This window comes from Ochotona princeps, chromosome 6 (genome assembly GCF_030435755.1).
Source record: "Ochotona princeps isolate mOchPri1 chromosome 6, mOchPri1.hap1, whole genome shotgun sequence".
In the NCBI taxonomy this organism is placed as follows: domain Eukaryota; kingdom Metazoa; phylum Chordata; class Mammalia; order Lagomorpha; family Ochotonidae; genus Ochotona; species Ochotona princeps.
In genome coordinates this window covers 88,189,487-88,216,722 of record NC_080837.1, presented here as the reverse complement: position 1 = coordinate 88,216,722, position 27,236 = coordinate 88,189,487, and the positions used below count along the sequence as shown (strand labels likewise).

The 27,236-nt window shown below is 53.6% G+C and overlaps 1 protein-coding gene across 6 annotated transcripts in view; it reads left to right on the top strand.

Annotated features, from left to right (window-relative positions):
* NTRK3 (neurotrophic receptor tyrosine kinase 3) overlaps positions 1–27,236 on the top strand; it is a 196,065-nt gene that overhangs the window by 46,138 nt on the left and 122,691 nt on the right. For all 6 annotated transcript variants that reach the window (XM_058666613.1, XM_058666614.1, XM_058666615.1 and 3 more), the window contains 5 exons: positions 10,229–10,297; positions 16,787–16,944; positions 17,788–17,930; positions 18,248–18,389; positions 18,682–18,978. In XM_058666613.1, the coding sequence (XP_058522596.1) occupies positions 10,229–10,297; positions 16,787–16,944; positions 17,788–17,930; positions 18,248–18,389; positions 18,682–18,978 (809 nt within the window). The remainder of the gene's footprint in view (positions 1–10,228; positions 10,298–16,786; positions 16,945–17,787; positions 17,931–18,247; positions 18,390–18,681; positions 18,979–27,236) is intronic.

Sequence of the window (27,236 nt, the reverse complement as noted above, 5' to 3'; positions counted from 1 at the left end):
CAAGGGTGGGATGTCCTCATGGCATCTCCTGTGTGAGGTGCCCAGGTCCTAGTGCTGAGTGATCCTGCTGGCTCGTTTTGACGCCGAGTGGTTTCTGTGCTCACCATCTCTTGCTGGTGGGTCTTGGTCTGCACACAGATGCCACCTCTGAGGTCGACCAGGTCCCATCTGCTCACGTTCCACCCTGAGTGCTGGGCCGTCACTCTGCTGGCCCGTGGAGAGCTGTCCCTTGCTCCCCAGTGGGTAGGTGGTAAACATCCTTGCTGTTTGCTGACTCCTTGAGGTCATGCCCTCCTGCTCATTCTGACGCACCCTGGACACCAACATGGCTTAGCTAACATGTCTGGGCCTCATGGGCAGCTTGCTGCATGTTTGCAGTATTTCTCTCAGGATTCTTTGTCCAAACCAAAGCTCACCTCAAGCATTTGGTTTCCTAACATTCCCTGGACCCAGTTTCAGTTTTCTTAAGACCTTGTCAGCTTTGAGCCTGTGGCAGCTGCATGCATGTTGCTTCCAGGCCCTGGGAATTCTTTCTTCCCTTCCTGAAGGCTTCTTTACCCCCTGCTTGCTGGCCCCCTCTCCCATCCTTCTCATAAAGGAAAGTGAGCTCTCCTGTGGCCATTTTCTGCCCTGCCTCTTCCCTTAGCCAGTAGTAGTCCCGACTCATTCTCTTCTTCTCCCAGTCAATCTGCCAGTTCTCCTTCATCCCTGAGTTGACTTATCTTGGGTCTTGCTTTGGTATCCAGAGACCTCCACCTTGCTTGGGTGGTCTTACTGGTGGGTCAGCTGTTGGGGGTTACCCTGGGTTTCCCAGAATAGCTAAGCCGACGTCAGCCCTGGTTGAGAGAGGGTGCTTACAGGTCACCTGGTTACCCATTTGGGGTGCCCGTGTGGGACTTACATATGGGAAGGAGTGTCTGTCCCAGAGGTGTGCAAGCTCCTTTAGCCTGACAGGACCAGGTACCAACCCACATTTCCTCTGTGTAAACGGAGGGATGAATGCAGGTGAAAGGAGCTGAGGGCTGCACACCATGATCTGCTTTGCTCGCCTCTCACTTTGGACAGAGTTGTGTCTCCATGGCTTCTTGGGGGTCCTGGGGAGCAGCTCCACCTCTTGGGGACTCACTGAGGATTGAGGGGGCTCAGTGCCTGACATGCAGGTACATGTGTTAGGTGCTCAGTGACGGCACATCCTGTGTCTGGCAGTGTGCTGTAGCTGCGTCTGTGGTTCTGCAGATGGCAGCTGGTGTAGAGGGACTGTTGTGTGTCTGAGGGAGCACAGGCCAACAGTGTAATGCCTGCCCCTTGTCCTGGGACCCAACCTACAAAAGGGCCAGATCTTCCCTGGGGACATCTGCTCCCAGCAGGTCCCTCTGACTGGGGCAGCGGAGTGGCTGAGGTCTGAGCCATGGGAATGTGCTCATGGCTGCGTCTGTGGCTCTGATGATGGGGATGCCTTGGTGCCTCCTTGCACAAGACCACAGCATCTTCAGGAGTCCTGTGAGCTGCCTCTCCAGCCAGCCATCTGTGAGGTGTGGTGACATGCTGGGTTCCATCCTTTGTGTGTGGCTCTGATGCACCAGGGTGGGAGCCATACTCCTGTCTCAGTTCACATGGTATGTAGCCCCAGCCAAGTCCAGGCCACAACCCTACCCCTGCCTGGTGGTACCTCTGCCCAGCCCCACTACATGTCTCCTTGCTCCCCGCAAACCCACCGTGGCTATACTGAGAGGTTTATCTCTAGTCCTACCTGCTTTTGCTGCTTACTTGGGCTCTAGCTCATAGTCCAAACCCTATGGCACCCATTGAGCTGGCCCCGGTTGCAGGGCAGTGAGAAGTTGGCCTCCTGATACTTACAGAGTGTGTTGGCACCTCTCAGGACCACAGCACCTACTCTTCAGGGGAACTGGGGTCTGTCCTGCACACCCTTCCTACCACTTAGCCCTGGGATTTCCTTCCAGAGTGAAAGAAAAGGACATGTTGGTCCCCTGTCCCACATCTAGGAGCTCAGCTGTGCCCAGGGACAGGCACCCATTCTCCACAAATGGCTCTGGGGCCTCTGCCACTGTGCTCCTTGCTGACTGCGTGGTGAGCCCTTGCTTGCTGAGCCCTGTGAGGGTTGAAGGGGGGGCACAGTTTATGAGCCAGGTAGACAAGCTGAGCTCACCAGGAGATCTTGGCCAAGTGGAGTGGCTGTGTCATGTGTTGCTGGTCCCTGTGCAGACCTTTTCGTGTGAGGACCAGTCAGGCAGATGAGGCTGGAGCTGGCTGACATTTCCTGTGGGAACTGTGGCAATCAGTGAGCTCAACTTGTGCATCTGGAGTTTTCCAAGGTGCAATTGGGGTCCTTCTCACCACCAGTGTGCTCAGAACTGAGACTCGATCGGCTGAGATTTCCTGAGCACTTGCTTGGGCTGAGTGGAGGCTCAGATGTCAGGGACACATGCGAAGAGAAGGGCTGTGTTTGTGCCAGGATGCCTGCATCCAGTACGAAGCAGATGAGTATATTTAACATTTTATTTATTTTCATGGAAGACAGAGCATGAGCCTGCCAGCCATGGTCTGCTGGCCCACTGCTCAAATGACCACATAGTCCCGTGTGTGCAGGAGACTGGTCCGTTATCCAGGTCTCCCATGTGTGCAGGAGCTCAGGTGCCTCGCAAGGTATATGTTGGCAAAGGGCTGGCACTGGGAGCAGAGCTGGGTGTGGAACCAGGCCTGTGATGTGAGGTCCTCACCACCAGCCAGGTCCCCTGCTGTCATTGCTGGGCCCACTGAGGCTTGTGAGGCCAGGGCTGCAGCTGCTGGCATGCATAGGGCATGGTCCAGAGGCCTCCTGGCGTTCTTGGGAAATCTGGGCAGGGGGAGGCGGGCCCTGGGAGAGGATTAGGAGAGGACAGGAGCTCTCAGTCCAGAGCCGTGACTGCAATTTCCAGCGTTCCTGGTTACTTCCCTGGGATGAGTTTGCTGAACTGGCAGTATTAATTACTCTTGAAGGTCAACAGCGCTCTCTCAGATCCCCTTCTGTTCTATCGTGTAATCAGTTAATTAATTGGAAACATTTAGTGGTGTCTGCAGAGCGCGGAATGGGTGCCTTGTTTTGTTGCTGCTGCCCTGAGGTTTCCTTCCAAGCCTTTGGGGACTTCATCCTGGGACCCTGCTCCACAGTACAGGGGCTCTGGCCCCACTCTGATCAATGCATCCTGGTTGCAGGTCGGTGGCGCTGTGAATGGGCACTGGTGGGCACCCCTGTGCACAGCTGCCTTGGTCCTCGCAGTGTTGTGAGGATTGTGTCTCAGCGGGAGGTCAGGAGGCCTATGTCCTGTGTGGCCAGGGGAGGCCCATCCAGGGTCCATCCAGGGCTGCGTCTGGTTCAGAATCCCCCTGCAGGGGCAGGCGTCTGACCAGGAGCTGAGCCCTTCGCCTTTTCTCTGTTGGTTATGCCTTGTTTTGTGCTGCTGCAGGCACAGCGCCTCCTGGAGGCTTAATGGACCCATGGGGTGGGAAGCCATACCCTTGACCTGGATCACTGTGACTTGGCCACACCCAGCCCTAGGGTGGCACAGCTGGTGAAGGTGCCAGACTCCTTCCCTGCTGGGGGCCTGGTTTGTGGCTGCCGGCAGTGCTGGGGCTTTTGGCTGTTGGTTCTTGTGTCTTCCCCATGGACCCCAGTGTCAGCTGGCGGGTTTCTGTCATCCATGGCTGTAAGGCCAGGGGGGTGCAGTGGAAGCTGCCTGCATGTCTCTTTCAAAGACCAGGCTGCTAGGTTCCCCCAGAGAAGAGGGTGGGAAACATGTCAGAAAAGTCCTCTGTAAGAGCGATTGTGTCCTGGCATCTTGTCCTAGGGAGTGCTGGCATGGGCCCTGGGATCCAGTGCTGCTTCTGACAGGTGGCAGGGCCCAGAGCCCCTTCCGATAGCTCTGGCCTAGCGTGAGTCCCATAGGCACTGTATGTCATGATCTTCTCGTGCCCTGGTCTCCTTCTGGAGGGCCAGGCAACTGTGAGGGTGCTGGTGGTGCTGTGAGGGGGAGGTGAGTGCTGTTTCAATCCTGTGGCCACAGCCCCTCCTCTGGCACAGTGCCTGAAGCCATGCAGGGCTGGGGCGTGGTAGCTAATGAGTCGCCCCCATTCCCGGAGTCCCATAGGAGACCCTGGGATGACCTCAGAGGTTAGGATAATGTAGCTGAGGCTGGCAAGACACCTTCCTCAGGGAAGGTCTCCTGGGTCAGGGGTCAGGGCTGAGAGCCAGCATCACCAGTACCACCGGACAGTTCTCACACTGAGCCTCCCCAGCATCCTCTGCAGGCTGGGACCACCATGAGTTTCTGAGGCCTGAGAATGTGCATTTGTCACAAGTCCAGTGTAGCTGAGCTGCTGGTCTGGAGCCTGCGCTTGAACCTAGCCACCTGCTGACAGGTATGGCCTCCCAGGAGGAGGGTTGGGAGGCGAAACAGGTAGAGGCTCTGGCCTGGCTGTTTCTTCCTCATGTGTGGTGGCTGAGCTTTGGCCATCCCTGGGATCTTCTGGAACAGTCTGGCCTGGGCAAGAGAGGGCACTTAGGCCTCAGGCAGCTGCGGGCAGAGCTCCAGGGCAGACCTGAGAGCCACAACCCCTGCTGAGTCCTCAGGCTCTGGGCTCCGGTGGCCTCTCGGTTGGCACAGCTGTACATCTTGGATGGCTCCGATCTGTCCTCTGCCAGTCCCGACTCAGCCCTTGCCCTTGCCTGTGGGTAGTGCCTGCTTCTCTTCACCCCCACTCCTCTCACTTGCTTTCTGGTTCTAGTTCCTGTTATCCCCCAGGCCCACTGGGCTTGGAGTTCCCAGAAGCCTCTTCCTTGGAGGGGTGCCTGTGGGGAGGCATTTTCCTGACTAGGGGAGGGCCCTAGTTCCGGAGAAACCCCTCCATGTCTGTCTCTCTGAGGAGGGTTCTTGCAACACCTCTGGATAGCTCAGGGACCTGTTGTTGGGGCAGGCAGGGGTCTTTCCCCATAGGACCCACACACACTGGTGCTCTGTCCTGCAGCCAACCCCGGAGCAGGGCTTGGCCTCAGCACCCACCCAGCCATTTCCAAAGCAGGGCTTGGCCTCAGCACCCACCCAGCCATTCCCGGAGCAGGGCCCGGCCTCAGCACCCACCCAGTCATCCTCGGAGGAGCGCTCAGCCATAGCACCCACCCAGCCATCCCCGGAGCAGGGCCTGGCCTCAATACCCACTCGCTCATCCCTGGGGCAGGGTTTGGCTTCAGCATCCACTCAGCCATTCCTGGAGCAGGGCCAAGCCTCAGCACCCACCCAGTCATCTCGGAGCAGGGTCCGGCCTCAGCACCCACCCTGCCATCCCTGGAGCAGGGCCCGGCCTCAGCACCCACCCAGTCATCCTGGAGCGGGCCCAGCCTTAGCACCCACCCAGCCATCCCTGGAGCAGGCACCAGCCACGGTGCCCAGCTAGCTGTCTCTGGATGAAGGGCCAGCCTCAGAGCCTGCCTGTTTCCCTGTTAAAGGCCAAGAGCAGCTCTATGGCTGCCTGTCAGTGATGTCTGGAGTGCTCTAGGTTTCCTTCAACACAGAACAGACCTGAGGAGGGGCAGGTGCCTGGCCTTAACCCTCACGCCACTCCCTTTCCACCTGGAGCCCTGCTCTGCCTTTAGTCGGTGGCTGTGGGGTTTTTTGATTTCCCACGGTTGCTTTGTGACTCAACTGCTTGTGAGTGTGACTGGGAGTGAGGCCTGGGCCACACCAGCTGGTCCTCATTGCAGCTGGGTGCCTGGGCAGTAGGCTCTGCACCAGTCCTGGTCACTGCCCAGATGGGGATGTCCCTGGCTCCAGAGAAACCATGTGGGCTTCAGGGCAATTGACTTCCATCAAATTTGCCTGAGAAGACCTCCATGGAGATGTGCTTGACACTCAAGACCTGGTGGGAATGTCTTCTAAAATTCTGGAGGCCTTGTGTGGAGGCAGTGGACAATCTAGTGCAGGTCCTGGGAACCAACATAGGGCTGTCTAGAACATCTGCCTCCTGTCTTTAGACCTCGACAAGGCAGCAGTCACGTCACTGAGATCTGATTAGACAGAGTGGCGTCATTATTGTTCACTAACGAGCCACTCAGGGTAATTTAACTGAATAAAGATGCACAAATGGCTGCAGCCCCACCCCCTTTTACAGCAATGTAACTGAGAGAAGAGCAAATAAATCCAGGGTGTGGAAAGATATTTTTTTGGACTAGAGGAACCCTGGGCAGCTGCCCCTTTCCTCTGTCCCAGGCACAGGGGTATTCAGGGTTGACTCCAGTGCCAGGCAGGACTCAGGGTGAATGTACTTGGCATTTCCTGCCTTCCGGGCTCCTTGTGATGTGCATTGGTTTGCAGGGTGAGGGCTCAGGATGCACAGGTCACAGGGCTGAGATAGACAGAGGGCAGGAGTGGCACTGCAGCTCTGTGCTTCTTTGAGGGCTGCTGTGCCAGGGAGCTGCCCTTGTTGGTCACTCCTGCTCTCCTCCAGCAGTTTTAGGAACCCCTGTGGTGGGGCAGGGGTGGGTCCCCTAGAACATGGCCTGACTGTTTGCGTCCGCTGCAGTTCCCATGGTCAAGTCCTTGTCTCTGGTCTTTCCACACCTGAGCTGTGGAGAGAAGGTGGCCATCATGGGACACAGCTCTGTAGCACCCCAAAAATTGATGGAATTCAGAGAAGTGAGCTTCTGCCATGTGTGTGTCTTTCCACAGTGACCTGAATGGAAGGGAGTAGGATAGATGGATTGATGGGTGGAGGGTCTAAGGAAGGGAGAAAGACCTTCCAGAATGCTTCTTTTTTGGGAGACAGAGATAGGATTTCCACAGTGAAGGTTGCAGCCTATAGGCCACAGCCCTGGAGCCTGCATTTCTGTCAGCTGTGAGGATGCTCCAGGCCCTGGCTGCTGAGAGACTGGGGCAAGCAGCAGGGCAAAGCCCACAGGAAACCCCCCAGCAGGATTCATTGTTGGGCGGCAAGCAGGAGATAGTTGTGTACCTGGGTGTGGACATGTGAGTGGGGCTAGACTAGAAGTTGAGTGGGAGGCTCCCTAAAGCTGCTGGGCAAGGACAGAATGAAGGAGACAAGGGCCACGGCTCAGGGACTTTGTCATGGGGCAGCTGGCTTGGCTGTGAGGAGCTGAGAGCAGGTGCTCTGCTTGGCCTGGACCGCTTCAGGGAGCACCTATTTGGAGGGCATTAGGGTTCCCCATGATGGGGTGCATCCCCTTCCTGCTGTGGTTGGCCTGTCTACTGTCATGGGACTGGTCACCATGCACAGTGTTCACTGGCCATAGGGAGGGAGGTCCCTGTTCACAGTAGGCTGTGTGTAGTGTGCCTACTTGGCCCTGTTGATGGTTCAGGGCAGCATTTGGCCAGGTATGCTAGCTCCTGTTCCCCCAGGAACAAATGACCTCATTGTTACTATTTATTACCTCTGGACCCAGTACTATGATGAAGCCAGTTGGGTGTGAGGACCCAGTCATTATATGAAGGATCTAGTCGTGGTGCTGTGAGGACCCAGTCGTTGTATGAGGTGTTCAGTCACGGTGCTGTGAGAATCTACTCATGGTGTTGTGAGGACCCCCAGTCACAGTGCTATGAGAACCTACTCACGGTGTTGTGAGGACCCCCAGTCACGATGGTATGAGAACCTACTCACAGTGCTGTGAGGACCCCCAGTCATGGTGCTATGAGAACCTACTCATGGTGCTGTGAGGACCCAGTTAGTTTTCTTCTGGGCCCAGTCATGGTGTGAAGACAGCCAGTTGTGCTGAGAGGGAGCCAGTTGTTCAAGAGATAACTATGGTTGTGTTTGGGGTCTCAAAGGAAACAAGAGGAGGCAGTATCCAGAGCCTGACATAAGAAATGTATTTGATGCAACATCTCATAAAATCTTGCTCACCAAATTACCTCAGTGGTCAGGTGGACTGGCCATTGGCCTGTCAAGGAGTCTGAGTTGGCAGTAATGGTCTGTAAGGGAGGAGGCTGTCATGGGGCAGCGGTAGGTAGGTTCTCCATGGAACTCTAGCCACACAGGTCCGGGAGGCAGCACCTGAGAAAGGTGACAGGAACACCAGTGAGGCACAGGTAGAGGGACCTTTGAGGCAGTGATGCTGAGGGATGGTCAGGCATAGAGAAGGCTCTTGTCTCAGCTGAGGCCTCAGTGAGAGTGTCAATGACTGTGAGGCTGGAGGGGCAGCCTGCAGCTTCCCTGGTGCTCTCTGTGTCTGGTGAGTGCCGTGTGCAGCTGTACAGGTTTTGTCACTGCATCGTGCACTGAGGTGTGCAGCACAGTGAGTCTGGGAAGTGTAGCAGTCCCCATCAGAGGGTCCAGGCTGCTATTCTCCAGGTGGTGACCAGGCCTGTGAGCCCTTCCTGGGCACCCTGCCACACTCACTGGCACTTGCATGAAGCAGACGTGCTATTTCTTATTTTTCTTTTAAAGATTTTATTTTTAAAAATTTTTTATTACAAAGTCAGATATACAGAGAGGAGGAGAGACAGAGAGGAAGATCTTCCGTCCGATGATTCACTCCCCAAGTGAGCCGCAACGGGCCGGTGCGCGCCGATCCGAAGCCAGGAACCAGGAACCTCTTCCGGGTCTCCCATGTGGGTACAAGGTCCCAAAGCATTGGGCCGTCCTCAACTGCTTTCCCAGGCCACAAGCAGGGAGCTGGATGGGAAGTGGAGCTGCTGGGATTAGAACCGGCGGCCATATGGGATCCTGGTGCGTTCAAGGCGAGGACTTTGGCCGCTAGGCCACGCCGCCGGGCCCTATTTCTTATTTTTCATTTGCCCAGAATGTCTATTACTTTCTTTCTTTCAGAATCCAGTTTTCTCCTAATGTTTCTGCCCAGTGTGGCAAAGCCTACCTTTGTGAGTGAACTTTTCCTTTGGCCGCTCCCAGTCGTGGGCTCCCCAGAGCTGCTGCCAGGCCCCTGTCTGCTCCTCTCTGGAGAGGGAGCAGGCTTCAGGAAGGTTCTTGGCTGCCTGGGTCCCACCAGTGGATCCACGTCTCTTCTGGGCGTGTTCCCCAAGGTTGGGTGGACCCAGGGCCTCTGGCAGCTGCCGGCTCTCTGCTGGTGCCGCTCTGCTCATGCTGGGGACTTGGTTCAGGAGGTTCTAGAGGGGACTTATTGATGCCCACAGCTTCAACACCTGTAGTGGGGGCCCCTGGTTGGTAATCTCTTCTAACCTTGGCCTGGAGTGCCCTGCAGCCACCTGACCTGCTCTTTTCCATCTTAAGCTCCTGTTAAATGTGGCTTCCTCACTGGAGTCCTTCCATTCCTGAGAATAAAACCCAGGGTCCTTCCTCACCCGCCCAAGCAGGCTGTCTTGGTCTTGCCCTGGCATTGCTTCCTTCTCCCTTCCTGGCCCTCATCTTCTTGGGTGCGACACTGCTGCTGTGCAGTGGCCCCCTCAGTTCTCAGTTTCTCCTGGCCTGCAGTGAGCCGTGGCCTCTGGGATGGTCTCTTTCTGAGTGCTGCCTGCCTGGTCTTTGTGCTGTTTTGTTGCCACTGTTTTCCTTCTGCTTATTGCTGTGTAGCTAGGAAGTGAGTCTCCACGGGACCTCCCTCCTCGCCTCTGTTGTCTGCCCCCCATTCCTCAGCGCAGCCTATGTTTGTCTTGTCTTGGAATTCTCATCGTGTAGGTCCTCTAAATACAAGTGCATGTGTAGACCTGTGACACACAGTCACATGCCCACATGCAATTAGATGGCAGCCCGGCAGGTCTGGCATCACCGCCGGCAAGTGCCTCCTAGCTGGGGTGCTGCGGTGTCAGCAGCAGCCATTGACTTCCACGCATGGCTGGCAGAGGGACAGACACAAGAGTGTTTCTTCTGTCTCCTGTAGGTCCTAATGGAACAGATTCAGTATCATCGGGGAAGAGCAGGTGTGAGCACAGGGCTCATGTCTGGATGCTCAATGGTGTGTAGGGGTGGATCTGCCAGGAGGGATTTCAGGTGACTAGTGTGGGAGCTGTAGGTGCTGCTGGCTAGCAATATGTGAGTACTCTCTGTCCATCCAGAGGAGGCTGGCTCACACAGGCCCATTGGGCTGGTATGGGGGCGTGTATGGGACAGTGTGTTGTGGCTCAGAGTCCTTTCCAGACCTACCTGTAACCCCTGCCATCAACAGATCAGAGCTCCATGGCCATGGCCAGGTTTACCATCCAGTATGAGATACAGATCTGTTCTTTAACCTTGTCTGTCCCTCTTGCAGAAACCTGTCAAGTAACCGGCTCACCACTCTTTCATGGCAGCTCTTCCAGACGCTGAGTCTCCGGGAACTGTAAGTTGTGTTTGGAGAGCTGAGCAGGTGGCTCAGGGGCCATGGTGGGTAGAAGTGGGCTAGGGAAGTGCCAAGCAGTGGAGCCACCTGCAGGCTGGGCGAGCACCTGTGTGTGTCTGGGGGCGGGGTGCACACAGTGGGGCTCTTGGGCAGGAGGATAGTGCTTCCTGTTCAGTGAGAATGTCCCCTCCCTCTGCAGTGAAGGCCTGATTTCTGATGCTTTCTGGTCGTGTTGTGTTTCAGAAGTCAGGGCTTCCATCAGATCTGTATGTGGGGCGAGGGTGGGGTTGATGTTTATGACTGAGAAGAGCTTTTGCCATTCTGTGATCACTGGAGCATCTGGTGAAATGCCATTTATCTCACAAGAGATCAGGGAGGTTGGCTTGGGTGAGGACTGTGGGCCTGGGGGCTTCAATAGGGACTTGAACTCAGACCCTCAGACGTGGACCACATGCCTCATATACATGCAACTCCCATCCACCAATGTGGCTGGGGTGAGGGAGTTATGGAGGTTGAGTGTATGTTCGTCTGTGGGTGAACTGTGGCCTTACTGTGCTCCAGGACCAATCGCTCCACTGCACCGAGCCGGTCATTCTGCACAGACACTGCGCATGCTGGCAATGACCATCCCTGACCGGTCGACATGGGAGTCACCAGCTCTGGCTGTGAAAGGGCTGTTTTTGCTGTCCAGGGGAAAGAGGCTGAGGCTTGAGCTCACATGCACAGCCTGCAGATGGCTTCGCCACCTGCAGGGAGTCAGTACCTGAGGCTGTGCTGGGTGCTGGGCTCTCAGTGACCTGTCCCCACACTTGAAGACCTGAGCTTCTGCTTCAAACCCCACCAGCTAGGCGTGGGCATTTAGACAGCTGTGGGTGCTGGCTCTGTTCTCCTGGGAAGAACCCTGTGGTATCAGAGGCTCCAGGGCTAGGGTATGCCCTCCATCTACTGCTGCTTGGGAGTGGGGATCCCTGTGTAGATGGGGTGGGGCCAGGAGAACATGCTCTTGTTAAAGCACGGAGCACAGTGGGCTCTGCCACAGGCCGTCCTTGCTGTCCCTGTGGGTTCTTGTGCAGATGCATCCACCACGGTGCCCAGCGGTCACTGTATGTGGTGGTACTGTGTGCTAAGGTAGGAGTCATCATTGCCACTTACAGGGAGTATGGTGTCCAGTGTGGGAGCACCCTGTGACAAGTGTAGTGTGGCTGTGAGGTTGGGGCCTCCACACGCGACTGTCTCCAACCTAGGCACCTGCTCAGTAACAACATGTGGGAAGTTCATGTTGCCGTTCATTGTTTGGGTCCTGGGTCTCCGGGTCAGAGTCTCTTGTGGTCCTGTGGCTCCTGCCCACATCTGGAGGAGGCTGTGAGGAGACACAGGCCTGCTGCTGTGTGAGTTGCTGAGCAGACGCTGAGCTGAGGTCAGTGGTTGTTGTCTGGTGACCTGCGTGTCGATGTGAAGAGAAGTTCCGAATCTCCCAGGGGGCCATGGGATCCTGCATCTTTTTCCCAGGCGGGTGGCAGCGAGTGGGTGTGACTCAGTGAGGAAGGTGGTGTTGGTGCCGTCCTGTGGGGTGTCACGGTGCTGGCAGTGATTAAGCAGGATCAGGGAACACCACACTGCTTGCTTCTACTTTCTGGGGAAGAAGTGGATGTTGTGAGTGGGAAGCTTACCTGCTGGCTGCAGGGCCTGAGCCTTGGCTCTCAGCAGAGGCTGGATGGAAATCTAAACGACCATGTCTGGAGAGCAGAGGAAGGGTGGTGGGGTCTGGTACAGCCTCCTGATTAGTCCACATGGTGTCCTGTCCTGAGAGCCAGCTGCACGGTCAGACCGCTGCTGGGTCCAGGAAGAAGGAGGCCTGTCCCTGGAGGGGCGAGGGGCTGGAACTGTGGCAGCAGCATGGGGTCTCAGGCAGAAGTGTGACTTGTAGAGGTAAAGGGAGGCGGTCTCTGCTGTGCTCACCGGCCTCTGCCCTGGAGGACCCTCTGGGCAAGGCCTGACATCACCAGGCTCCTGCTTCAAGGACTGAGTGTCCACTACCTGCCCAGTGGGGTCCACACAGAAGGAAAAGCACATAGGAGCGCCTGCTGCATGCGTGGGCCTGCCTTATTCTCAAACTAATGCCATGACAAATAGGCCTTATGGCCAGTTGTTCCAGGGAGGCGTGTGAGGCTCAGCCAAGCTCAGCAGGCCAGATCACACAGTGAGAAGATAGCAGGATCCGTGAGGGGTGTGGGCGCATTGACATTACCGCTGCCCAGGTCTGCTGTTCCCACGCTGCTCGGTGATTTTGCCCTACCCCCAGAAGCCGTGCTCGGGAACAACTCCCTGGAGGGGACGCCCAGGAAGGACACAGACCAGCTGCCTCCTTTACCTGCGCAGGGGGAGGGGCTGGTCACCATCAAGCACTTGGACTGTGGCCTCCCTGCCCAGGTGCTCCTCTCATGGGGCGAGTACAAGGCAGTGCCAGGCTGGCTCTGCCGCAGTGCCTGGGTTGGGGGTCTGACCCGGCACTGGTGGTGCCTGGGTTGGGGGTCTGACCTGGTGCTGATAGTGCTCTCAGTAGTTTCTGGTCATGGTGAGACCATGTGTCTCCTTCATGACAGCCAACTGGAGCTGTCTTCCTGGAACCCAGAGGAGCTTTGGAAAGACTCTTACGGGAAGAACGGCATTGTGGGTTGTGAGACCTGTGATGAGGCGGGGGCAGTGCGGCAGGAGTCAGGAAACATAAGCCACAGCTAGAGCCCTTGGGCAAGGGTCCAAGGACATGGTGCAGTGGGCCCAGCTCCTCCAGTGGCCTGCACACACAGGTAGATGCCTTCTGGTGTAAGCTGCAGATTTCATTGACTTGGTGAAATGTTAACCATAGGCAGAGATGGGGGTGAGCTGAGCTGGCACTTTGCTCTGCCTGTCTGGGCCGTGAGCACGGAGAGCCCTGAGAAAAGTTGCTGCAGTTGGTTGTGGCTGCTGTATAGCCTTGTAATTCATGAAGCCTCAGCTGTGTGTTGTCACGACAGTTTCGTGCCAAGAGGTTGAACAGAGGTGAAAACAGCCTGGGGAGTGTGCGGCTTTGTGCGTGTTGCCAAGGACTGCCTTAAGGTACCACACACAAAAGGCTTCAGGTAACATGATGCTCTGCTCCCTGAACTCTGAAATCTGGGGCTGGCAGGCTGCCAGCAGGCTGTGCTCCTTCTGCAGTCTAAAGGGGGTCCTTCCTGCCATCCTTTCTGTCTCTGCCTCAGTCTGCTGGTCTGCAGCCCTGCCTTTGGTGCTGTGCCTGACCCTTTGGGAGTCCTTGGGTCTGTGACAGAGGGCTGCGCTCCCATCCACGCTGCCAGCCTCGCCATCCCAGCCTGGCCCTAGCACCAACGCCATGAGACTGGGAAGAGAAGCAGCATGGTGACAGCATGAGGGGTCTACCCTCCCAGCTTAGTCAGGGCCACAGCTGAGCAGCTGAGTGCCCAGGACCTGCCTGGCTGGGACTAGGTTAATTTGCAAGGGCCCCAGGGCCCACCATTGGGCGGTGGCCATTGTGGGCAAGGGCTGAGTATGGCTGGGGGGTGGTCCTGGTGGCTGCTGCTGTACTGTGACTGGTGGTCCCTGAGCCCTGGCTGAGGAGTGTCCTGGGTGTGTCCCCTGGCCCTCAGTGTGTGGGTGGGTGTTGCTCCAGGTGCTTTCCCTACAGCAAGGTCTGCATGGGGGAAACCCATCCCAGTTGTCTTGGTGTGTGACACAGGCACCGTGGGAAGGCAGCTTGTTCCTCATGGCCCCACAAGGGAAGGCCACCGTGGTCCCCTGTGAAGACCGCAGTGACTTCTGCTATTTCAGAATGCTGGAGGTAAGAGTAGGCGGCTGCATGGATTCCTCTGGTCCTGAGAAAGTGTGGGTGCTCTCACGGGGTTCAACCTTTTTGACTTCATGTGACCTGCCCAAGACCCCACTCCAGATTCAGTCCCTGTGGTGAGAACTTGCAAGGCTCCTCCCTCAGACACCTCCTCTGCATGCCTTTCCTGAGGGAGCCCATGCCCTGCTTTCTGACATGTGGTACTCCCCGTGTGAGGGTGCGGTGTTCTTTGTGTGAGCAGTGTGGCTGGTGTTGCCTGTTCCTTTCCTGCCTTGTCTAAGCTCTTCCTCATTTCTTGTCTGCCTGCTCCAGGCCAGTGCCTGCTGGACCCCCTCCCCTGTCCCTGGGGTCCCAGCTCTCCCTTCCACCTTGTCTGCCTGCTCCAGGCCAGTGACTGCTGGACCCCCTCCCCTGTCCCTGGGGTCCCAGCTCTTCCTTCCACCTTGTCTTACTCTTGCTTTCTCAACCTTGGCAGTGCTTCCCACTCTCAGTTTTCCCTAACCCTTTCCTTTCCTCCCACTACCCCAACCCCTAAGGCTGGTGCCTCACTCTCTCCTGGTGGTGTTGAGAGTCTCATTTCCCCAGGCCCCCAGCAGCTGGTTCCCCACGGAGCTCCAGGGTCAAGTTCTGTGAGGCTTGTAGTCTATCTGCTCTTCAGCTGCTCAGGTGCCATTGCAGTTCCTGCTTGCCTCTTGGTGCACACAGCCAGTTGGCGTTGTACTGGGCTGCGTGGTCTCACTTCTGATTCCATTAGATGTAGCCCACACACCAGAGTGGGCAGTCTTCCAGGGTTTTCTTAGGAGTTCATGGGCTGGAATCTGGGAACACCAGAGAGCCTTCTAGCCATGTGGCCACTGTGAATGAGTTAGAGAAGATGCCACATAAGGGACATAGCCTCACAAGAGGCCTGGGTTGTGTCACCCTCCCACACCATCCCTTTGGCCAGGAGCAACACACAGGCCATGTGACTGGACATGGAGGCCATGCTTGGGAAATGTCCTGATTGGTGTCCTGCCTCCAGGGCTCCTCCCCTCTGCCTCCCTGCACAGTATCACTGGGTGGCGTGTCCACCTTGTGGCCCCAGGATGAACCCCAGCCATCCTGCCCCATCTGGCTTATTTCCCAGGCTTCTTGGCACAGACCTTGCCCTGGCTGAGTCTCAGCCTGTTCTATGTGCACTGCCCTTGGCAGTAGCTCTCTGGTGCTGCCCCAAGGCTGTCTGCTAGCCCCTATGGTCAGGGCCTTGTATCCAATTACACCATAGTATCTTGTACAGGCCATGCTGAGGAGAGGGACATGAGGTTTGCTATGTGCAGAGAGCACCATGTACATGGTGTTGTGTGCAAAGAACCTTGCACACAGTGCTTGTTCAGGGATCACTATAGTAAAATGCTGTGTATAGTGAGTGGAGACAGCCTGGACACTGCAAATCTTACCTATGGTGTCCCAGGGTCTATAAAACCCTCTGCCAGGGCCTCACTTTCCATAAGCTGCTGCCTACATAACTGCCTTGAGTCCCCAGTTGTCAAACAGGTTGGGTCTCAAAGCCTTAAAGTCCAAGCAAGCTGAGTTAGGTGTCTGTGGTGTTGGGTGCTATCCCCATGGATGGAGCTGAGCTTGCATGGGAAGGTGTTGTGGTGCTAGGTGGTGTCCGTGTGGAGCTGAGCTTGCATGGGAAGGTGTTGTGGTGCTGGGGGATGTCAATGTGGAGCTGAGCTGCCATGGCAAGGTGTTGTGGTGCTGGGTGGTGTTCAGATGGAGCTGAGTCCTGTGGTTAGATGTCCTCGGTGTTGTGTGTTGTCACCGTGAATGGAGCTGAGCTCCCATGGGAAGATATCGTTGGTATTGTGGCTGTTCCCAGGAATGAAGGTGTCTTAGTGAAGATCCCAGGAAAGCTTGGAGCTGACAGACCTTGCATAGTCCTGGGTAGCTGGGACTGGACCTGTCCTGTCTGTGCTTGTGTGCAACCCAGAGTTCCAGCAGGTGCTCACTGAGGTTCTGGACTTCCTGAAGGCATGAGCTGGTCCCACGGTGGAAACAACTCACTACCTCTTCCACCAGAGAGACTCTTCTTTCATTCCATTTGGGAAGGCTTGTGTGCCAGGCCTGTTACGGCCTAACAGGTGGAGTGGGCCGAGTCTCAGGCTTCATAGGAGGTTGGGGAAGAGAGTCACAGACTGAAATCATCTTCAGGGTGATATCTTTTAAGGTGGCTGGTTTCCTATTCCAGAAGGGAGAATGTGGCAGGGCAAGGGGTTGGGCAGTGTGTGTGTGTGTGACTTTTTCCCAACCAGGGCAGTGTGGGCAAAGGTCCCAAGGCAGGAAAGGACTCTGTCAGCCCCACAGAACTTAGGCTGAGAGGGAAGCAGGGCCGTGCGGGCTCTAGATAGCCTTACTTGGGGTTCTCTGGAGAGTAGAAGCTGTGGGGGTCTGAGTGGCAGCCCACAGTGGGTGCAGGCTGGCTGAGTTATGAGGGAGGGTTTCCGTTTAAGCAAGTTATTGGTTTTGAAGCTATGGAGGTTGTTGGATTGAAAAATGTTCTGTGGCTTGTATGTGTTCTTGTAAGAGCTTTTCTGCAGCCCCTGGAGGGCAGGTGTCCTAAGGCTGCAGGCATCCTGGCTCAGGGCCCTTCCCTGTCCCGCCTGTAGGAGACTGGAGCAGAACTTCTTCAACTGCAGCTGCGACATCCGCTGGATGCAGCTATGGCAGGAGCAGGGTGAGGCACGACTCAACAGCCAGGACCTGTACTGTGTTGGTGCTGACGGCATGAAGCTACCGCTGTTCCGTATGAACATCAGCCAGTGTGGTGAGTGGAGCCACATGCCAGCAGGTGTGAGGGGAGAGTGGGTGTGGTAGGGGGACCTGATTGGTGTGAGGGGAGAGTCAGAGTGACAAAGGGAGCTGTGTGCCAGCGGGTGTGAGGGGAGAGTGGGTGTGGTGGGGGGAGCTGTGTGCCAGTGGGTATGAGGGGAGAGTGGGTGTGGTGAGTGGAGCCACATGCCAGCGGGTGTGAGAGGAGAGTGGGTGTGGTGGGGGGAGCTGTGTGCCCACTGGTATGAAGGGAGAGTGGGTGTGGTGAGTGGAGCCACGTGCCAGTGGGTATGAGGGGAGAATGGGTGTGGTGAGTGGAGCTGTGTGCCAGTGGGTGTGAGGGGAGAGTGGGTGTGGTGGGGGAGCTGTGTGCCAGTGGGTATGAGGGGAGAGTGGGTGTGGTGGGGAAACTGTGTGCCAGTGGGTATGAGGGGAGAGTGGGTGTGGTGAGTGGAGCCACATGCTGGCAGCCTCTGGTGGGGACCTGGTTTTGGGGCTGCACATTCCTTTCTTCAGGAGTGGCCAAGTCAGGTTCGGGTGCTTTCCAATCAGCTCCTTCTGGGCCTGGCCTGAGTGCAGCCCTCTGAGAGGCCTTGGGAAGCTGAGATTCCTTTAGCTCCTGAGGACCTCTGCCTTGACTCATGCCCCGCCTGGCCCTACATGGAGTTCTTGTGGTGTGGCTTTGTTCTGAGCTGAGCTCTGCCCTGCCCAGGGGAGTAGGACTGTGGTTTCCTGGGAGCTCAGGGCACTCCTTCGGATTTGCTGCTGGGAAGGTGGGCAGCGCTGCCAGAGTTATGCCCATGTGACAGCCTCTGTCTTTTCACCTGACCCACGCCAGACCTCCCTGAGATCAGCGTGAGCCATGTCAACCTGACCGTTCGTGAAGGGGACAATGCCGTGGTCACCTGCAACGGTTCTGGGTCCCCCCTGCCAGACGTGGACTGGATTGTTACTGGTCTGCAGTCCATCAACACCCACCAGGTAGGCACCGCAGACATGGTCTTTCGGGGTCTGGGGAGGGGCAGCTGAGGTTGTTGCAGGGGTACACGTGTGGGCTCATGTTCGCTGTGCTGCTGCCCGGCCATGCTGACCACACAAGGCCTCCGCAGTTTCTGAGCCATGGTGTCCGCGTCAGTGAAATAGGGACAGCTCTGCTTTTTATCTCCATGGCCTATGTGAGTGCTGCCTGTGCGTGGACCTGGGTCAGCATGTAGTGGCTCTTCCTGTGGGTACCAAGGGTATGGGTGTAGGTGGGCCTGCCTGGGGAAACTGACCATTGCTATCCCCTTGGGTCTCAGACAAACCTGAACTGGACCAATGTGCATGCCATCAACTTGACCCTGGTGAACGTGACCAGTGAGGACAATGGCTTCACACTGACCTGTATTGCTGAGAACGTGGTGGGCATGAGCAACGCCAGTGTGGCCCTCTCTGTCTATTGTGAGTGCTCACTGTGGCAGTGTGGCTCAGGGTGGCGACCAGGCGTGGGAGACAGGGAGGGAGCTGGGACAGAGGCCTGGCTCATCACTGGGCAGCAACCGCAAAGAGGAGATGGAGACTCATGGGCTGGTCCATCCTGCCCCCTAGGGACTCCAGCGCAGGTGGGTCCAGGATGCTGGGAGGAGCTGATGCCTGTCCCTTCTGGGTGTGGTTGGGGGGACCTGGACTGGGGGACGGGACTTTGCGTCCCAGTTCTGGCAGGCACTGGGGCTCTAGCTGCTTCTGTCCTTAGACCCCCCTCGTGTGGTGAGCCTGGAGGAGCCGGAGCTGCGCCTGGAGCACTGCATCGAGTTCGTGGTGCGTGGCAACCCCCCTCCCACGCTGCACTGGTTGCATAATGGGCAGCCGCTGCGGGAGTCCAAGATCATCCACGTGGACTACTACCAGGAGGGTGAGGTCTCTGAGGGCTGCCTACTTTTCAACAAGCCCACCCACTACAATAATGGCAACTACACCCTCATCGCTAAGAACCTGCTGGGCACTGCCAATCAGACCATCAATGGCCACTTCCTTAAGGAGCCCTTCCCAGGTGAGGCAACAGACGGCCCTTGGAGTGTAGGTGGGGCCTATGTTGGAGGACCCAGCCCCACGGGCCTGGTGTGTAGGGCTGGTGGACGGCCCCTTGTCCAGCACTTGCTATAAGAGGCTGCTCCAGCCAGTGCCCAGGGGCTGTGGGGAGATCCTAGGGGCTGCAGCAGTCTCCTGTCTGGGAAACCCAGACTTGTAGTGCTGCTCTGTTATATCTTGTGCCTTCAGGTTCTGTGTCCTTCTCTGGCTTGTGGGCTTCCTGTATGGGCCCCTGGAGAGTAGGTGGGGGTACTGCTGCCATCAGTCTCACTCCAGTGGGCAAGAGCTGGTGACTGAAGAGGCAGAGGGCTTGTGGACTTGGGTGGAGGGCAGGTAGTGGCCCCATCTGACCAGCACCTGTCTGACATGAGCCTAACGCTGGGGAGGAGAGGGCACCCGTAGTCTGTGAAGTCGGCTGCAGTGCCTGTTGCTGGCTCTGTGGTGGGCAGACATCTGTCCTTCTCTGGAGCACTCAAGGCAGCCAGCTGTGTGCAGAGGTTGGTTAGCTCCTGGCCCCAGAGGCCCAAGGTTATGGGGCTGGCTCAGGTGAGGGCATCAAAGTGGACGGTGTCACCGTGGCAGACAGGCCGCTTCTCCAAAGACCTAGGGATGTCCCACCAGGCCCTCGCAGCACTGCCCACTAAGGAGCAAGCCCTCGGCAACCCCCAGGACAGCGCTCGCTGACTGTGGTGATTCACGTTGGGGAGCATGAGAACTGACAGGACACACAGGTGTGCACACGCATGACGAAGAAGCCCTGTGTGCCAGCTCTAAGTGCTGGCACTGGCTGCCAAGGGACTTAATCTGGAGGCTCAAAGAGGGGCTAGGTCATAGGCTGTGTGACAGACCCACAGCAGGATTACGCTGCTCCTGTTGAGACTTCTGAGTTTTTTTTCTGGTGAGAATGCCCTGGAAGTGAGCGGCCCTCTCAGTGCTGTCCTGCCGCAGGGACAGGTGACTGTCTCTGCTCACCTGCCTGCTGCATCCCTGTGCTGCACAGGGATTGCTCCCCTCAGGAATGACTGACTCAGTGCATGAAAACATTTTCCTCATTGTTTGACCCATTGCTCAATTCCTGTGGGACCCTGGACGGGCTGGGCCAGGACTTCTTCCTGTTTCCAAATGAGAGGCAGAATTGCAGGCACTTGAGCTATTACCTGCTGCCTCCCGGGTATGCATTAGTGGGGGGGTTGGGCTTATGCCAGCCACTGCAGAGTCGGCCGCAAGTGTCCCAACAGCCAGGCCAGACCCCTGTCCAACCTGCATAGCTGCCTTGTTTCTGATTATTTGGACGTTGGTTGGTTGTTCTTGCCTCCTGGTCTTTGCTGCACTTGTCGAGGGCTCTCAGTTCTGCCACTCCTTCCCAGTCAGGGTTCTTCTGCACAGAGCATCTACATCCCACTGATGTGTCCAGTTGTTTCTTCTGTTTCATGGCAGGTAGCCCTCAGGGGCTGAGGGCCTGAGCTGCACAAGTTCACGTCTCACTGCTTGAAAGCTGTAGTCTGAGGTCACCGCAGGGGCAGGGCTGGGTTCTCCTGTTCCTGGCAGGCAGATGCTGGCTTCTCCTCTTGTCCTCACAGGATAGTCCCTTTGTGTTTCTGTGTTCAGATGTCCTCTGCTCTGGGACAGAAGTCGCACCAGGTTAGCAGTCATGCTTGGCCTCACCTTGGGTGTCTCCAGGTGTAGTGACCTTCTGAGCTCCTGGGCCATTTGGGGTCATGCATCCCTGGGGGATGGTCTGTGGCAGTTACTGTTCCCTTGCTCAGATTCTTTCACGTTGGCCTTAGGACCCTCTGGCTCAGCTCCAGTTGCCTTGACAGGTCCTCTTGAGCTGCATGCTGACCTCACAGGCAGCAGCTCCATGCCACAGCATTGGTCCTCTATACAGTGTTGGACACACCCTGTGGACTGCAGCCCGTTGGTGTGGACACCGGGGCCTGTTCCGTCTGCTTGTGCGTTGGACACACCCTGTGGACTGCAGCCCGTTGGTGTGGACACTGGGGCCTGTTCTGTCTGCTTGTGTGTTGGACACACCCTGTGGACTGCAGCCCATTGGTGTGGACACCGGGGCCTGTTCCATCTGCTTGTGTGTTGGACACACCCTGTGGACTGCAGCCCGTTGGTGTGGACACTGGGGCCTGTTCCATCTGCTTGTGTGTTGGCTCCCATTAGCCAGTCCCCTTCTGTCTCCCTTCTTCTGCCCTTATGTGCCTGTAGTAACCACTGCTCTAAGTTCAGATTCAATCTTTGTCTTAAAGCTTCCACGTATAGATAGCATATGTGGTATTTGTCTTCTGGTATCTGGCTTATTTTGCTTAACATAACGATCCATTAATTCTGTGAATGTCAAAATTTTGTTGTTTGATCACTAACACTCTGTAGCGTATGGATATATTTTTCTTATCTATTCAACCATTGATGGACACCCAGTCTGATCCCATATTTTGGCTGTTGTGAATTCCCCTGCCATGAAGCTGGAAGTACAGGCATTTCTTTCTCATGCTGACTTCAGTTTATCTAAATACACCCAGAATCGCATGGGAGGTGTGAGGTCCGTTTCCTGTCTTCTGTGGAGTCTCCAGATCATTCTCTACAATCGCTGTGCTGATCTGTACTTCCAGGAATAGTGTTTTGGGGCTCCTCTTTCTTCACATGCTCACAGCACTTGTCACTTTCTGTCTTTTTGAGTAGCTGCTGTGATTGGAGTGAGAGGATGTTGCGCTGTGGTTTTGATTTGCATGTCCCTGGCGGCCATTAGTCTGTTCACACCCTTTGCCTCTCTGAACTGATTGTGTCAGTTGGAGTTTCTGTTTTCCTTCAGTTCCTTGTGTATTGTGGACGTTAATCCTCTGTCAGATGAAACATTTGCAGGTGTCCTTTCACCCTGCTGATGGTCCCCTTTGTTGTGTAAAGCTTCTTGCCTTGACTTAGTTCCATTTCTGCAGTTTGGGTTTTGTTGCCAGTGCATTTGGGGTTGTTCCAGAACGCATGCTTGTGCCCATGTTGTGGGAGTGGTTCCAATTTTTCTCTGGCAGTTTTATGGTTTTAAGTCTAGCGTTTGAGTTTTCATAATTTTGAGTGAATTTGTATGCTAGATGAGACCTCAGTTTCCAGTTTCATGCTGTTTATGAATCTGCAGTCTTCCCACACCATTTATTAAAGAGACTGTCCTTTCTCCAGTGAGTGTTTTGACATCGTTGTCAAATGTGAGTTGATGCAGATGTATGGATTAACTTCTGGGGTGTCTGCCTGCTGGTTGGTGAGTCTGTTTTTGTGCCGGTGCCATGCTGTTTGGGTTCCTGGGTCTCTGTAGTGTGTCTTGCAACCTGATGGTATGATGCTTCTGACCTTTGTTGGTTGTTGCTGTGGCTGTCTAGGCTCTGATTTCCACATGGATGTTGGGATTTTTGTCCTTTAGTTCTTTGGAGACTGTCATTGATATTTTTATGGGGATTGTGTTGACTCTGTCAATGTCTTTGGGCAGTAGTGGACATTTTAATGATTTCAGTTCTCCCAGTCTATGAATGCATGAATTCTTTCCATTTTAAAAATATTTTACTTGTGTTTTGTAGTTGTCATGGTAGAACTGTTTCATTTCCTGGTTAAATGTATTCCGGAGTTTTCAATGGCTCTCCACACTTTTAGACCATACTGAGTGAGAGCAGTGAGACTCTTCACTCTTGTGTCTCCTCAGAGAAAATGCTTCTGGTGTCTCCCTGTTCATTGTGATGTTGGTTATGGGTTTTCCTCATTGTCTGTGTTGTGATGAGGACTGTGTAATCTGATCAGGGTGCCAATCACGAATGGGTGTCAGACTTTACTTAATGGCTTTTCTGCAGGTGTTGAGATGGTCACACATTCTGCTAATGTGGTTGATCACACTCACTGATCTGTGTGTGGTGAACCATCTCTGCATTCTGAGGGGAAATCCCACCTCTGATACGTTGGGTTTCATTTGCTATTTTTTAAAGATTTATTTATTTTTATTGGAAAGTCAGATTCACAGAGAGAAGGAGACACAAAGTGAAAGATCTGTCTTCTGATTCACTCCCCAAGTGACGGCACCACCAGAACTGAGCTGATCAGGAGCCAGGAACTTCTTCTGGGTTTTCTGCACTGATACAGGGTCCCAAGGCTTTCAGTTGTCCTCTATTGCTTTCTCAGGCCTGATTTACTGATATTTTGTTGAGAATATTTGTATCTAAGTTTGTCAGAGATACTGAGCTAATCAGTTTGTTGTCATGACCTTGCGTGGTTTCAGAATCAAGGTGGACTTGTAGAATGAGTTTGGCAGATTTCCTTCCCTTCCAGAATTTTTGGGATAGTTGGAGAATTAATGTCAGTTCTTGATTAAAAGTCTGGTTGAGGAACAGGCATCTGGAATAGCAATTCAGACTCTGGAGATCACTCCATCCTGTATAGGACTGCCTAGGTTGGACTCTGAACTCTGGCCTCTGAGTCTCACTTCGTGCTCACACATGCTCTGATAGATAGATCAGGTAGTTGGGTCCCTGCCCCCACGTGGCTGACTTGGGTTGAATTCCTGCCTCCTAGCCATGGCCTAGCCCAGCCTTGGCTGATGTGGATATTCGGAGAGAGAACTAGTGCTTGGGTGTATAACCATCTCTCTGTCTTCTCTGCCTTGCAAATATAAATAAATAAACAAACAAACAAATAGTTTGTTTTAATTCATGGTGGGCCTTCTGGCCCTTGGCTTTTTAAATTGGACTCCGATCTCGCTATTCATTATTGGTCTGTTTGGGTTTTCTTTGTGTTCATGCTGCAATTTCAGTAAGTTATAAGTACCCAGAAATACACCGTTTCTTATAGGTTTTCAAATTTGCTGGCCTGTTGTTCCTAATGACCCTTTTTCTTTGTGGCGTCAGTTGTGGTATCTCCCTTTTGTCTCCAACTTTTGAGTCTTCTCTCTTTTTATAGTTAGTCAAACTAAAGGTTTATCAATTCTAAGCTTTCAAAAATTCTAGCTCTTTATTTCATTGATAATTTTTTTGTTTTAGTTTTATTGATAAGTCAGGTATACAGAGAGGAGGAGAGACAGAGAGTAAGGTCTTCCATCTGTTGATTCACTCCCCAAGTGGCTGCAATGGTTGGACCTGAACCAATCTAAAGCTAGGAGTTTGTTCTGGGTCTCCCACATGGGTGCAGTGTCCCAAGGCTTTGGCCGTCCTTGACTGCCTTCCCAGGCCACAAGCAGGGAGCTGGATGGGAAGTGGGGCCGCAGGATTAGAACCCTAACTTTAACCCATATGGGATCCTGGCACATGCAAGGTGAGGATTTTAGCCACTAGGCTACTATGCTGGGCCCTTCATTGTTAGTTTATATTTAAATCTCTATTTCATTAATTTTTGCTTTGATTCTTCTTATTTATTTCCTTCCACTAATTTTGGGTTTGATTGTTCTAGATTCTTCAGATGCAGTGTTCTCTTTATTTGATATCTTCCCTTTTCTTAAACATTGATACTTACTGCCGTGAAGTTTTCCCTTGGAACTGCTTTTCTGTATCCTGTAACTGGAATGTATTGTGTTTCTATTTTCAAGGAAATTTTATATTGATTTCTTGGTTTCTTAAATGACTCATTGTTTATTCAGGACTGTATTGTTCAGTCTGCATGTGTTTGTATAACTTCTAGAGTTTCTTTTGTTGTTGACTTCTAGTTTTATTCCACTGTGGTCAAAGATATAACTTTGATATTTTGGAATTTGTTGAGACTTGTCTTGTGGTCTAACATGGAATTTCTTCTAGAGAATTTTCTGTGCACTGATGAATCAGGGAGGATGCTCCAAAGCTGTTAGGTCCGTGTGATCCACAGGGTAGTTTAACTCTGACTTCTGTCTGGGTGATCTGTCTATAAGTAACAGTTAGGTGTTGAGGTCCCCACTGTTGTATTGGAGCAGCTGTCTTCCTCTGTGTCCAACAGTGTTTTATGTAGCTGTGTGTCTTCCTGTAGGGCTGATCCCTTGTTCATTTCCTAGTGACCTTCCTTTGTCTCCATGTCTGTTTTATCTGAGGTAAGCATGGCTGCTCCTGCTCACTGCTGGTTTCTGTCTGTGTGGAATACCTTTTCACCCTGCTTCTGGTCTGTATGTGTCTTTACTGGAGAAGAGGGTTTCTTGCACCCTGTTGAATGACTTCTTGTATTCTGATGGAAGAATTTGTCCATTTACAGTCAATATTGTTATTGATAGGTAATGACTTGGTCATGATGTTCTAAAGGCAAGATGGTGGAATAGGGTGAAGACATGTTAAAAAGAATGGAGAAGAATTAGTGGGAGAGAAGCAGAGAGGGCGCAATCCCAGGTAGCAGGAGAGATACCTGGGGGCCTGTGGACATGGGGAAGCAGCAGGAATAGTGGACTAGTACTGGAACGAACAGACCCAAAGGTGATTGTAGCTCTGTCAGTAGACAGGTGGGAAGGAGAGACCACCAGAGGTGCAGGAGGTGAACCTAGCTATAGCTATGCAGGCCTCCCAGTTTTCTTAAAATCTTATTACCAGCCGAAACAGAGCAGTGGAGTTCTTGTGTATGGATGGGGAGTGAGGCTGTTGTTGGTATCTCCCCGCCCCCACCTTACCACAATGGGCAGCACATCAGGGGCCATTTGAGTGTGGTGACAAAGCCCCTGGGGGACAGCAGTGTCCCAAAAAGCCCACAGAGAAAACACATTTGGCTCTCCAAGGGTCTTCTGCACAAGCTGATAGTATGAACAGATTTTGCTGATCCATCCAGGAAAATAATACCGACTTGGCATCTTGTGGGTTCCATATAAAATAAATACGGGTTGCCCCCTGACCTAGCTGCTAGCAGGTTCTGACAAGCAGAGAAAAAAACCGTGTGACCCATGAAGTGAGTCCAGAGCACAGTACTGGTACCACTGACAGACCTGTGACTCACTTTAACACACAGCTTGTGTCTCCTCAATCCTGGGTGCTGCTGGAACCATGGACAGTAGGAAGGCCAGCAGACAATGGCATGGCCATACACATGATCACAGGGGCAGAGAAAGGTTCCCTGGGTGCTACTGGCAGCAGCATTTGCTGCATCAGCACAGCATGGGAGCCTGAGGCTGAAACTCACAGAGGGAGTGATGAGTGTGCCACAGCAAAACCAGGCACTGAATGAGAACAGTGAAGTCCACTTGCAGATCTGTGGACGTCACAGCTTAAAGGTAAAATTGCCAGAGGAGAAGGACCCGCTCATCTGAATTGCATTGTTCAAGGGCAGAATAAGAGGCACAGGCACCATGAAGAATCAAAAGACTATTTCAATCATAGAATTAGACAATAAAGACATTGAGGAAGTTCCAGATAAAGAATTAAAGAAATCATTATAAAGCTCTTTAAAAACAGTGAGAAGTAGGTACTAGAGTTCAAGGAATTTAAGGGGTATGCTGCACAGGAAATAGCAGCATTGAAAAAATCAAGCTGAAATACTAGAAATGAAGAATACAATAGAGCAAATTGAAAATACCACAGAAAGTCTCAATAATAGAATGAGGCAGAGGAAAGAATTTCAAGCTAGAAGATACCATATACAAAAATGCCCAAACAACCAGACATATGGAAAAGGAACTGAAAAGCTATAAAAAAAATTCAAAAGTTAAGTGACACCATCAAAAAGCCAAACATAATGGTAATAGGAGTTCCTGAAGGGACAGAAAAGAGAAGCTAAATTGAAAGATGTATTCAATGAAGTAATAAAAGATAACTTCTCAAACACAGGGAAAGAAAAAGGGAACCAAACCGAATAAACTTGACCAGAAGTGATCCTTGCCATGGCACATCATAATCAAGCTCTCTTTGGTTAAGGCAAAGATGAGATATTTTAATATGCCTGTGAGAAACATCAGATATCTTACAGAGGAATACTAATCTGACTCACAGCTGTGTTCTCAGAGAAAAAACCTACAAGTCAGAAGAAAACAGAGTGATATATTCCAGATCCTAAGAGAAAAAAAACACGTCATCCCAGGATAACAACCCAGTAAAGCATTCTTTTGTATTTGAAAATGAAATAGAAAACTTCCAAAGCAAACAAGAATTGAAAGACTTTGCCTCTACCAGACCAGCCCAACAAAGGTTGTTTAAAGATGTACTAGACAGAAGAAAGAAAGACACCTACTAAATACAGATGCAGAAGTGGAGAACAGCTCAATAAAACCACAAAAGAAGCCAAAATCAAATAATAAAAAACCCAATG